The following is a 13918-nucleotide window of genomic DNA, read 5'->3' as shown; positions in this document are numbered from 1 at the left end:
AGAAGGGTTCTCCGTGTAAAAAAAAGCATTGTTGGGATTCAGGAATGACCGACCACTTCTCGCCGTATGTCTTCGTTCCTAAGACTCATCCGTGCAATATTGTTATGTCAACCTTTCTAAATGAAACCACTTCAGGATAAGGCTAGCGCCTGCAAAATTCTCCTGACTGAATGTTACATGGGATGTCCCCAAAAATCGATTCTTTGGAATTAGAGACTATTCTAAGAGAAATAGGTCCAGAAAATGGTGTTGAGCAGGTTATTTGGATATTGTGGAAGGCAGTGGGAAATATTATTTTGAAGTCCTTGGCTAAGGTAGAAAACTTTCTAAGAAGGTACCTTTTAAAAAAGTGTCTTAAGAGGCTTGTAAAGGCACGATTGGATCAGAGGTGAAGAAGGCAACCTTCTCCAGGATGATTAATGAATGTCAAAGACACTAACCAACAAAAAGAAAAGTATTGCGGATGCTGGAAATCTGAAACAAAAACAGAAAATGCTGGAAAAGCTCAGCAGGCCTGATAGCATCTGTGGAGAGAGAAACAGAGTTAACGTTTCGAGTCCTTATGACCCTTCTTCAGAGCTGAACTATCATGGTCACATTCTGCTTTCTTACCTTTATGCCACTATCAGCACCTTTTTTTTTTTTAGCCCTTACCACCACCATTAACATTCCCTTTGCCCTTTAGTTCATTACATCTTTGTCAATCTCTCCTTTGCGTACACCTATAGCAGGCCTTCTACCCAGCTTCACCTGCCCCACCCCCTTAAACAGTATAAATTTCATCCCATTTCCACTTTTCTTCAGCTCTGAAGAAGGGTCATACGGGCTCGAAACGTTCACCCTGTTTCTCTCTCCACAGATGCTGCCAGACCTGCTGAGATTATCCAGTATTTTCTGCTTTTGTTTCACACTAACCAACATTGGCTTCGGTTTTTGCAAAGAAGTGCTTTAGAGGGAGTTGAATGGTACAACGGGAGATGTGGATCAGTTGACTGGAATGCCGAAAGATAAGGGAGAAGTGCTGACAGAATAATGAAACTCAAGCGTTAATATGTATCCCAGAGAGTTGAGAAGAAGCAAATTTCAAATACAGTTACTCTGATAATGTGCTTTCCATCATCCTTGAATGTGAAATTTATGCTAGGGCACTAAAGTAATATAATTGCTAAAGGTAGGATAAAAGAGTAACTGTGGGGAAGCCAGCCAATCGACAGTTCTGGATCGTTTTCTCCAGGCATAGCACTGGATAAAATTAATATCAATTGAAAAAGAATCATTGAATGAAATACACTAAGTACAGATTTATAAAGAACACGCTCTCTCCGAAGAGTACACAGAATTCTTCGACGAGCTCCATATATTTCCAAATAAGCCCTGGCACCGTCAGAATGATATAGTGGCCAGATTCCCCAGGACTGGACTGGAGCTGAAATGCTCTCATATCGCATGTAGTCTTGTCTTCCATTAATTATTGGCGATAAAGGGACGGTCTAATTGGGGTGATAAAGCTGATTAAAGGATTTGATGGCGTAGATCAAGGAACGCCATGCCCTCTGATGGGAGAGTTAAGGGGACATAATTGTAAAATTAGGGATAGAAAATTCAGGAGTGAAGCCGGAAGCTTTAATCACAAATTTGGAATGGATATCTAGAACTTTTGTTCCTCGACATGTTTGTTGAGATTAGGTAAATTGGAAACTTCACAACAGGCATTATTATACTTGTGTTAGGTAGCGACATTAAGGGTGACAGTACAAAGGCATCTTGTAGATTATACACACAGTGGCCACTGTGCGTCGGTGGTTGAGAGAGTGAATGTTTAAGGTAGTGGACGGGGTGGCTACCAAAAGGGCTGCTTTGCCAGGATGGTGTCGAGCTTCTCAAGTGTTTTTTGGAGCTGCACGCATCCATCACACTCCTGCCCTGGGCAAATGGAGTGAAGGTATATATCAGCTCTGACATCATTGAATGAAGGAACAGGCTCGATGACGTCCAATTGTTGCACATATGTCCCTGCATAATGCTGCAGCGCACAAACAAGGCAAACGGAGCAGTTGAAAACAAAAAATGCTGGAAAAACTCAGCAGGTTTGACATCATCTGTGGAGAGAGGGACAGAGATAACGTTTCGAATCTGTATGACTCTTCATCAGACCTGATGCTGTTATGGGGGGAGTTCCAGGATTGCGACCCAGCGACAGTGAAGGAACGACTGATATATTTCCAAGTTAGGATGGTGAGTGGCTTGGCGCGGAACTTCCAGGTGGTGGTGTTCCCATCTATCTGCTGCCCTGATCCTTGGAAGGTGCTGTCGAAGGAGCCTTGGTGAGTTGCTGCAGTGCATCTTGTAGATGGCACATATTGCTGCGACTGTACGTCGGTGGTAGAGGGCGTGAACGTTTAGGGCAGTGGAAGGGGCAGCAATCACGCGGGCTGCTTTGTCCTGGATGGTGTCGAGCTTCTCGAGTGTTGTGGGAGCTGCATTCATCCAGGCAACTGAGGAGTATTCCATCACACTCCTGTCTTGTGCCTTGTAGATAGTGGACAGGCTTTGGGGAGTCAGGAGGTGAGTTATTCTCCGCAGAATTCCCAATCTCTGACCTGCTCTTGTAGCCACAGTATGTATACAGCTGGTCCAGTTCAGTTTCTGGTCAATGATCACCTGCATGATATTGATAATGGGGCATTCAGTGATGGCAATTATATTGATTGTCAAGGCGAAATGGTTAAATTCTCTCTTGCTGGAGATGGTCATTGCCTGGCATTTGCGTGGCGTGAATGTTTATCTTGCCACTTGTCAGCCCAAGCCTGGTTATAATCCAGGTCTTGCTGCGTGTGGGCGTGGACAGCTTCAGTTTCTGAGGAGTCGCGAATGTTGCCGAGCGTTGCGCAATTAAATGTAAACGGATTCATGAATACGAGACACAACATTATTATTTTTAATATGATTCAGCCGGTCTCATGCAGTTTAGCATTCTGGCAGGTAGATATCAGACGATATGTTATATGAAGAACATATTTTTAGATTTATTTCAGAGGAATAATGAGAGAAAATATTGTAAAACATTGTAATACTTTAAGAGGGGGAAATGAATAGAGAATCAAGGGTGTTTCAATGTATCTTTACAAGTGGGATAGTTTCAAAACGACATACAGGATTTTCAGGTTTCGAGGCAGATGTAATGAATGTGAAAGTAAAGTGAGTGTTAAGCTTAGGGGAACATGAGTTTAATTGACGATAGTGCTTAGTTCCCGTTCTTTATTTGAGGAAAGGTGTCGGGTCCATGGCGATGGTGTATAAGATATTCACCGAGGCAATGCCAGGTATAAGAGACTTTAGTTATAAGAAATTGTGTAAGTAATTGTTCAAGTAGGGAGCTTCTTAAAGGAGGAAGGAGAGGAAGTCAGTAGGAGGCGTTTAAGCAGAACATTCCGGAGTGTTGGGCCTTGGCAGCCGAAGTCATGGCAACCAATGGTGGGGTGATGAAAATCGGGGATGCCCAAGAGGCCAGAATGTATGGAGCGCAGGTATTCTGGAGGATTGGAAGGCAGCAGGAGAGTGGAGAGATAACAATGGGCGTGGCCGTGAAGGTGTTTGACCACAAGGAGAGGAATTTCAAATGAGACGTGTTGTCGTAATGTGAGTCAACGTAGCTCAGCAAGAAGAGGTCTGAATGGCGAACGGGGCTCATACCGCATTAGATTGCTGGCAACAGAATTTGCCGAGAGTGGAAAATAAGGAAAGCGAGAAAGATGGCATTGGAATAGACAAGTATAGAGATAACAATGCCATGTGTATATGAGGGTTTCAACAGCAGATGAGCTGAATCAGCAGTGGAGCCCGGTCTGGTGGAAACGAGCAGCTGTTTTTTTTTGGTGTTGCAGGAATGTGGTCGAAAGTTAGATTTGATGTCAAATGGAATGCAGAGATTGCGAACAGCCTTCTACAACCTTAGGCACTGTCCAGAGAGAGGAGGACAGAGTCCGTGGTCAGGGAGCAAGTGATATTTGGGCATGTTTCTTCAGAACAAGCTATAAAAGGCAGTAAAATCGCGAGGGTCTGCTATTGGCTATATAGAAAAGGTAAATCTATTTGCATTGGTCCGTAGCTAAAAGTCTAATTTTAAAATCATCAGTCCAAGAACGAAGGGGAAGATTAGGTGAGTTATTTTAATATGGAGAGGTTTATTAGGAACACGGAGCATATTACCAGATAGTGATGCTTGCAGATATTATTTCAATATTATTTCAAAAATGCATAGGCAAATATCTGAAAAAAGTACTATTTGAGGGAAGGACAAGGCTCTATAACTATGGAGCATTTCGATTTCGCAAGTGACAGTAAAGCAAATTGTCGGAACAAAAACTGATGTATACTTAAGATCTGACCATCAGGACATGTCAGATAAGAATGCAGGTGTTTCTGGTACAGTGCTTTGATCATCGTTCACACAGAAACTAACACGTGACAAAAAACATCATTTAAATGCCCATTCATGATCTGAATTCCCTTGTCCCAGCACGTCTACTGTAATACCCTCACATTTTCTTTCAGCTTCGACATTGCACACGCGCACTCCAACAGAAAATTTCAGTGTGATAGACACAGTGCTACTTTGGAGGTAACAAGGGTACGTGGAATCCCCTTTGATCAGTTAGGACCTCAGTTTTGCACGGCGTTGAAATAAATCGTCGAAAACAAGCAAATCTAACACAATGCAACGTTCAAAATAATATACTGCCGAATGTCAAAAACATCAGTGACATTTGCGATGAGCTCAACTTGAAACCTCATCTCTTATAGGTCACCCATTTGTGCTAAACTGTGCGTGTTTATGTCAGCAATTCATTTTGTATTAAGATTCACCAGTTGGCGTCTATTTAAAATAAATAAATACATAAACATTTCAGGTGGTGACAAATTACCCACTAGTGTTAAGGGGGATAAAATAACCGACAACTGACTAGACAATGAGTTCAATCCATCAAACAAGAAAAACTTGGGATTTCTCCCCCTCCTTTCACGTCCCTCGAACGCCCTAAAGCGGCTCACACCCAATTATACACATTACTAGATACTGAAACTATTCTCATGTGGAATATGTGGCAACCAACGTATATCACAGGAAGCTTCCGCAAAGAGCAATACATAGAAACATAGAAAATAGGAGTAGCAGTAGGCCATTCGGCCCTTCGAGCCTGCTCCACCATTCATTATGATCATGGCTGATCATCCAACTCAGTAGCCTGCTCCCGCTTTCTTCCCACACCCTTTGATCCCTTTCGCCCCAAGAGCTATATCTAAATCCTTCTTGAAAACATACAACGGTTTGGCCTCAACTACTTTCTGTGGTAGCGAATTCCACAGGCTCACCACTCTCTGGGTGAAGAAATTTCTCCTCATCTCAGTCCTAAATGGTCTACCCCATATCCTCAGACTGTGACCCCTGGTTCTGGACTCCCTCACCATCAGGAACATCCTTCCTGCATCTACCCTGTCCAGTCCTGTTAGAATTTCTTAGGTTTACGCTAGCGACCCGATATTTATTTCTTGCTGTATTGGCTGAGGGATAAGTAGTGGCCCAGGATATGATAGAAACGGTCGTTATATCAAGGTGTAAATCTTTCTTTCTATTTTCAGCGGGTGAACCGACTCCCCCGGCCGTCAATCTCCTCTACTCCGCCACGGACGAACTGAAAGGAAAAAGCTTTGTGCTTCTGGCTTGTCTCATCAGCGAATACCAGCCCAGAGGCATTGAAGTGAGCTGGGAGAAGAACGGGAACGCCATACAGTCTGGCTTTACCATTGCACCCCCAGTTAAAACTTCGAAAGGAGACTTTAGTTCCACCAGCCTCCTGACGGTGTCGCTGCAGGAATGGAGCAGCGGTTCTGTGTACAGCTGCCAAGTGTCCCATTCTGCAACCAGCAGTAAACAGCGGAAAGAAATCAGACCAACATCAGGTGAGGAAGTGGAACCAGCTTACTAGCTCACACAGTGAAATATTCTCGCGTCCCTTGCCAGTGTTGGATTTGCTAGGATGTCACTGTGATAATTTATCGGTTGGGGTGAAACAACCCTGAATTGGTCCAGTGAGTGACAGCAGTGAGTGTTTCTGGTGCACTGAGAGGCTAAAGTAAAAAAAAAAGTGGTTGGACAGGGTGGATAGGGAGCAGCTGTTCTCCTTGGTTGAAGGGTCAGTCACAAGGGTACATAAGTTCAAAGTGAGGGGCAGGAGGTTTAGGGGGGATGTGAGGAAAAACCTTTTTACCCAGAGGGTGGTGACGGTCTGGAATGCGCTGCCTGGGAGGGTGGTGGAGGCGGGTTGCCTCACATCCTTTAAAAAGTACCTGGATGAGCACTTGGCATGTCATAACATTCAAGGCTATGGCGCAAATGCTGGTAAATGGGATTAGGTAGGCAGGCCAGGTGTTTCTCACGTGTCGGTGCAGACTCGATGGGCCTAAGGGCCTCTTCTGCACTGTGTGATTCTGTGATTCTGGAGAATCAATGGCCGAGGTTGCTGAAGGCGGCCTTTCAAAGAGGCACCAGAGACACGCTGGGCCGAATGGTCTCTGTCTCTCCTGCATCGTTCCATGTTTCCGCAGCAATGGCCGAGGCTCTTAAAGGCGCTCTTTCAGAGAGCCGGCACGGGCATGATGGACCGTGGCTTCCTTCTGTGTTGTTTCATTCTGTGCCTCAGCATCAATGGTTAAGGAGCTGCAGGTGCTCGCTGCCCGGGCAAATGTTGAAAATGGCAACTCCAAGTAGTCTTGACACATACATGGATATAATTCCATGTTAAGGTGACAGAACATAAATTTATTCCATATGACGAACAGTTTATCAGAACTGTAATGCGCCCTATTTAATATTTAATCAGAACAGAAACGCAGAGTGAAAGCGTACATTTCACATGAAAAGGATCAAACTCCTTGTATTTCCTGAGGCTGTGATATGTTTGTTGTTGTGTTACAGAGTTTTTTTTTATTCGTTTGTGGGATGTGGGCGCCACTGGCTAGGCCAGCCCACCCCTAATTGCCTTGTTCAGAGGGCATTTTTAAGAGTCAACCACATTGCTGTGGGTCTGGAGTCACTTGTCGGCCAGATGATTTCCTTCCTTAAAGGGCATCATGACAATCGTTATCATTGGGCTTTTAATTCCAGACATTTGTTGAATTCAAATTCCACTATCTGCCGTGGTGAGATTCGAACCCGAATCCTCAGAGCATTACCCCGGGGTCTCTGGATTACCACTCCAGTGACAATGCACTACACCATCGCTCCCCCCTGTCTGTAAAATGAAATGGGTGAGAGGAGACAGAGAGAGTGGGAGAGAGAAAGAGAAAGAGAGACGGAGACAGACAGACAGAGAGGGAGGAGAGAGAGACAGAGTGGGGTGGGGTGGGGTGGTGAGGTGGGAGAGAGAGAGAGAGAGAAAGAGCTGTCACCAGATTGAAGCGACAGATACCATCACAAACTTTGCAACAATAAACAATTTTGTTTTCTGTCGAAGCACATTCTTTTAAACAACAGGCGTAAAGGCCCAGGAAATACCACTAATTGGACAGCACCTTCTGGGAGCCCTCAGACAAGATAAAGTGAAAAGCCTCGTATTTGTAAAAATCACCCAATCCTTTCTGCTCTCTCTGTCCCCCCTCTCCATCGATCTCCACGCCCTCTCTCTCCACCCGCCCTCTCTCTCTCTCTCCTCGCTCTCTCTCTCCAACTCCTTTTTCTCTGCACTCCCTCTCTATCTCCACCCTTCTCTCTCTCTCCCCACCCACTCTGTCTTTCCATATCCATCGACTTCTCTCAATCTCTCTTTCTCCCTCTCGATCTCCCTCTGATCCATGTTTTGTCACTTTCTCTGTCTTTCTTCCTCTCTATTAGTCTCTCTCTCCCCCTTTCTCTTGTCGCTTCCTTTGTCTCCCTATCTCCCGCTTCTCTCTCTCTCTCGCTTTCCCTCCTTTTCTCTCTTTCCTGGTTTCACTATGTTGCACAAAATTCTGGTGCAGCTTTGTCTGCGCGGAAACATTGCCCCGATTCTGAATCTCTGATTTCTCAATGACAGAGCTCGTGGTATTTCTAAGAGATCCGTCGGTTGAAGAAACGTGGATCAATAAATCCGCCACTCTGGTGTGTGAAGTGGTTTCTACTGTCCCCTCTGAGGTTCTGATCTTTTGGACAGTGGATGGAAGGAATAGAACTGAAGGAGTCCAAACTGAAGCCGCTACAATGGATGGAAACCAATACCTGACCATCAGCCGCCTGACAAGCAGCGTGGAAGAGTGGGATAGCGGGGCTGCATACAGCTGTTCAGCACAGGAGAGTCAATTGTCAACTCCAGTATCAAAACGAACAGCAAAGATAAAAGGTGGGTAAAAATATATCACCTTGTTTTCAAATGCTAATGGCGGGAAGACTAACATAGGTTGAACTTCTGTTACAGCCGAGCCAGTGAAACCCAATCTTCGCCTCCTGCCTCCACCACCAGAGGAGATTCAGAATTCCAGAGCCGCTACTCTCACATGTTTGATTAGAGGATTCTACCCGGACAACATAACCATTTCCTGGGAAAAGAACGGAGCTGCTTTGAGCTCGAACATCACCAGTTTCCCCACTGCTCTGGAACAGGACCAGACCTTCAGCACAAGGAGCCTCCTCACTTTACCCGCAGCGGAATGGAAGAGCGGAGCCAAATACACCTGTGCCGCCTCCCACCCAGCTTCACAATCCAACATAAAGGGGGCTATCAGCAAACAGAAAGGTAAGGGCAGTTTCTCAGAATACATTCCCACAATCAGCGCTTTCTCCTTAAATCTAAGCGCAACATCAAACAGTCATCAGGTCCGTTTAGGTTCCAGGAATAGTGACATGTAATGTCACTATTAATGCAGCCCTAAACTCAGAAGCACTAATTGGACAAGAACATGACTGATACTCAACATATGCGCCGCCACAAGCTTTGATATGAAGAATACAGGGAAACGTTTTTGTCTAACTTGTAATCACGATTACCTTGGAGACAGAGAGACATTTTTTTATTGGTTAGACGACAGCGGTTGCCGTCAACTGAAAGGGAAAAAACAGTGCATAAGTAGAAACAGTATCAGGAGATGAAACTATTGAATCTGAGTAACTTTGTCCATTTCAAGTATTCAGACCTCTTGCACCGCCAGTGTTTGACGTCATTGGTGCAGACAGACATCGTCACAATGGGTTGAACCAATCATGTTCCTTTTTGTTTTGATAGCTGTAAATCACGGTGGTGTGATTGCTCCATTCATTTCTGATGGCGGGAACAAATTAAAGCATTGGCACAATAGCCATCCCTGCTCCTGGGTGCAAGGAACCGAGAATTATTCAAATGCACTGCGGTCGGAGGTTGGACTCCCGTTTGCGGCTGAGTTCGTTGACCTCAGCTGGTTGTATTCAACAACGGCTTCAGTGTCCCTCGATTCGTGATACAGCAGCGGCGCACGGACCCAATTACGATCCATGGGTTTTGCGCCCGTGCTCGTTCTGACAACGAGAAAATATAACTTGGGCTGTAATGCCAATTGCCAATAACCTGCTCATCTAGAATGCACAGAATAGGCCCCTTGCTGAGGTGGTGGAGGGCGACCTGCAGCAAACATGCAGCAGTGAGAAAGGGCCAAGTCTTAACAGAGCAAACACTGCATTAAAAGCAAAAGGACTGCGGGTGCTGGAAATCTGAAATAAAAACAGAAAATTCTGCAAAAAAACAAAAAAACAACTCAGCAGGTCTGGCAGCAGCTGTGGAGAGAGAACAAAAGAACAGAGTTAACGTTTCGCGCCCAGTATGGTTCTACTCTGCAACTGGAGGAAAGACATATTGGACTCAATATGTTAACTCTGATTTTCTCTCCACAGATGTGCCAGGCTGGCTGATATTTTAGAGAATTTTCTGTTTTTATTTCCTGTTAGAGCAACGACTGCTGTCGTCAGTCACAGGCACTTGAAACTTGAGTCCCTCTGATTGGTGAGGACTCGTCTATTGGAATAGGGAGCTGTAAGAAGGAGCTGATGGCTGGTCTCAACTGATAGTTTCTGGGCAATCACACTGGACTAGATATATCGGGTTGCATAGAACCCCTTTGCTTCCTCTTCCGTTCTGAGGCGTCCTGGTGGAAGCCAACCTGTTTGTTTCTGCTGAGGACAGGAACGGATTGGGCTCTGATGGTTTCACGGGAGAATGCGGTGATAATGCGCACTTCTTATGCTGATACAATAAGAATGGTCACTCAATGTATGCTTCCCTCGTGAAATCTCGACTGGAGCAGCAATAACAGAAGCATTTTAATTGCATTATAAACGTCTCATGCCGCTTCAAAAAGTTGTAAGAAATCGTTATGAAATGAATATAAAGCTGCCGTTGTAATAATTGAAGAATACCGAGGTGAAGATTGCAGTGTTAAAATCAATCCAATTGTAAACTTTTTGTTTTTGGTTACTGCATAATATCCCAGAGTTGAAGCTTCGTTTTTTGTTTAAATCAGTGGAGATGATTCATGTTATTACAACCAGTCATTATTTCATGACCTCTTAACATTTTATGTTGCTACCAAAGGTAATTATTTTATCAAAATATTAATATCGCCAAAAACCCTCCAGATCAAAATGATTTTGCAACATCATTTGAGAATTATGGCTCTCAAATTTTATGAAGAGATGATAATCTAGCCTCACAGTATGTGAGCTGCCAGTACACAAGTACACTTTTGCATCTGGCAGTTTGTAAGGAGAGGCAAAGGAAGAGATTAAAGCCGGTCTGGCAGCAGACGTGAACTTGTTCACATCTATCATTATGGAAGGAGGTGCAATCAATGAGGTTAAATCAGGGATGCCGTTAGACAAGCGCATGTTCACCAGAGAGAGTCTGGAAGGAGGGTCGATGATTTGAATCAATCCAGGAACAGTTTCTGCACCACTGCTCGCTGGAGGATTGACATGCTTGAGAGAATGGAACGAAGTTTGCTGCACGATTACTTCATAAATTTGCAACGTTGGACCTGGCAATCGAAATCTCTCTTTAGTCCATTTCAGGGGTATTGAGATATAAGGATACATGATATTTTCGAATATATTACAGGCAGTTAGTCTAATTTTTAGCGTAGAACATTAAGATTTTAGAGAGAACAACGAGAGGCAATATTCATCTATTTAGACTCGATTTCATCCACAAAGAATGGAATGATTTCTCTGGTCATTGAGACCAGTGACTTCAACAGATTGAAGACATGTGTTGATATTTTTTGGTGCTTTCCTTACCCTTGCCCTGGCACTGATGTTATAGAAAACCTTTTCACTATTGTCAATATCGAGTGCCTCCGGATCAAGGATACGCTCGTAATATTATAGGTATCCTTACTTTACACTGTTCAAACAATCGCTGATGTAGCCTCGACCTTCCACCAGTGATATTTCATAGAACTGAGCACGTTTTGAAATGTTTTTCCTGGGGAAAAAAAGCCTTTCGCTCTGGAAATGATTCAATGAAATCTAAGTCGGTGCATGAAGAAAGACTGCAGCGGGTTAATGTCATTCATCGGTCGGAAAGCAGACATAGGAATGAAGAAGTGGAGACCTTTTGCCTCCTTTGAACAGTGGCTATTGGAATTCTGCACATGCAGGCCACAAGGCAGCAATTGAATTCCACCACCAGTTAGAATGATGGGTGAACATTTGCAGCACCTGGACGGGGAAAATCACTCCCCATTATATGCCAGTCAGAGCAACACCCAAAAAGTGGAATATTAGGGAGGACGACATCCATCGAAGACAGACAACAAACTCATCGAGGCGAGGAGAGCACAGCATCTCAATAACTAAGCAGGAATAAGCCGAGGAAGCTCAGAACAAATTACAGTAAGTAGAATTATTTCACACCTCTTGCAGCAAGTTGCAGTTATTGTCACCCTTGATTACAACACGACAGTTTGAAATGACCATTGCTTATTCTTTGCAGGTGATTGTCATGAGACAGACATTTCTGTCAAAATACGGGAGCCCTCCTTTGAAGAGATTTGGACAGAGCAGACAGCGACCATTGTTTGTGAAATCCTCTACAGCGATTTAGAGGACGTCATCGTGTCCTGGCAAGTGGATGGGAGAGAGATAACGGAAGGAGTGGAGACTCAGGATCCGGAGTGGATTGGAAGTAAATCCAGCATTGTGAGCAAACTGAAAGTCACTGCGGCAGAGTGGGACAGTGGGGTGGAATATGTCTGCTTGGCAGAAGACAGTGAATTGCCAACCCCAGTGAAAACCTCCGCCAGGAAAGTAAAGGCTAAGCACAGATGATACTTATTCAGGGACTGATCCGATGATCAATCCTCTTGACCAATGATCTATTTTCTACTTTAAATACTGATATAGTCATTCAAATATAGTTTGGGATCCTGCCATTCTCTAGACGGGTAAAGATTAGCGTGAAAAGTGTAAGCACTTTGAAACTGCGGCATGCCAAGAGCATCAGCGACTTGTAAATGCGTGATTGTCTGCAGCTTTTTGTAATCTAACATCAGACAAAAATGAAACCCACCCATATAAAGTACTTTAAGTGCACCAATGCACAAGCAGGGTTAGGTGTAAACTCTCAGAGAGAGGAGGCAATTCGATTTTTTGTCATTGCTTCACAGGATTTGGGCTTCGCTGGCTAGCCCAGCATTTACTTCCCATCCCTAGTTGCCCCTGAGAAGGCGGTGCTGAGCTGCCTTCTTGCGATGCTGCAGTCCCTGTGGTGTAGGTACACCCACAGTGGACTTTTATTTTGGACTGAACAGAGTGGCTTGTTAGGCCATTACAGAGGGCATTTAAGACAAACCACATTGCTGTGGGTCTGGAGTCACATGTGGGGCAGGTCAGGTCAGGGCGGCAGATTTCCTTCCCTAAAGGGCATTAGTGAACCAGATGGGTTTTACTTTTCAAAAATCGACAATGGTTTCATCAGTGGACTTTTTAATCTTTAACTTCACATTATTATTAACAGAGAAAAGTGTGATGAGAAAACTGGACAAAAGGCATCCCCAGTTTAACAAATATTGTCCCTTTACAGATGGGGAAATGCACCCTCCTAAAGTCTACATTCTACATCCATCCGCGAACGAGATCGACACTGAGAAGGCGGCCACCCTGGTGTGTCTCGCCACCGGCTTTTACCCGGCTGAGATTTACGTAGCTTGGATGGCCAATGACACCCTTTTGGATTCGGGTTACCCGAGCCAACCGGAGAGCGAGAAAGGGAATGGATCCCATTCCATTGCCAGCAGGTTGAAGCTGAACGCAGTGGAATGGAACAGTGGCACCACTTACACCTGTTTAGTGGGACACCCGTCCCTCGGGAGGAATTTAATCAGAAGTATAAATAAATCCCACGGTAAACCTACATTAGTTAACGTTTCACTTGTCCTCACCGACACTGTTAAATCCTGTACATGACCTGCTGTGGTCAGCGAGTTATCTCCTATGGGCGTCTTTGTTGTTATGACCGTAACTGGTTGAGCAACAGAATCGGCTAATTTCCAATTTAGCAAACGTAACAGTCACTCTTCATACCAGCGGCCATTTCTTTCTTACGCATTTTGTTAATACCTGAAATGATATCTGTCAAAGAAGGATAATTACCTTGGGAACCTGATATCCAAGAATAACCTTAGTACCGCCTGAAAGGGCCAATGTTTCTGAAGAGGTTCAGTGGCGTTACTGCACGGTCAATTGTATTTCAGTCTTTATGTATCTCCGCTAAGTGCAATAAATGCAGAATGAAAAACGTTTGACCTCCCTATTTGTGGTTTCTATGCACGTTACCTTCGCGATGGTGATTTTAATCTTCACGCAGAAGTGTTTGATATTTCCACTCTGATATTCGAGCAGTGTAAAGCGTTTCCGTGCCCA

General features: G+C 44.4%; 1 protein-coding gene and 1 gene segment (V, D, J or C); both read left to right on the top strand.

Annotated features, from left to right (window-relative positions):
- LOC144697491 (uncharacterized) overlaps positions 1 to 2595 on the top strand; it is a 1380819-nt gene extending 1378224 nt beyond the window's left edge. The window contains exon 5 of the transcript XR_013580374.1: positions 2566 to 2595. The gene's annotated coding sequence lies outside the window, so the exon portion shown is untranslated. The remainder of the gene's footprint in view (positions 1 to 2565) is intronic.
- A 688-nt stretch (positions 2596 to 3283) lies between these two features.
- Positions 3284 to 12325, top strand: LOC144697970 (Ig heavy chain C region-like). The segment is given in 5 exon segments: positions 3284 to 3353; positions 5641 to 5961; positions 8073 to 8375; positions 8451 to 8768; positions 11991 to 12325. Coding segments are annotated over 5 exon segments (1347 nt in total).
- The last annotated feature ends 1593 nt before the right edge of the window (positions 12326 to 13918 follow it).

The sequence above is a fragment of the Cetorhinus maximus genome, chromosome 23, assembly GCF_964194155.1.
Source record: "Cetorhinus maximus chromosome 23, sCetMax3.hap1.1, whole genome shotgun sequence".
NCBI lineage: Eukaryota > Metazoa > Chordata > Chondrichthyes > Lamniformes > Cetorhinidae > Cetorhinus > Cetorhinus maximus.
The sequence above is the reverse complement of the archived record's forward strand: the minus strand, read 5'-3'. Positions and strand labels throughout refer to the sequence as shown.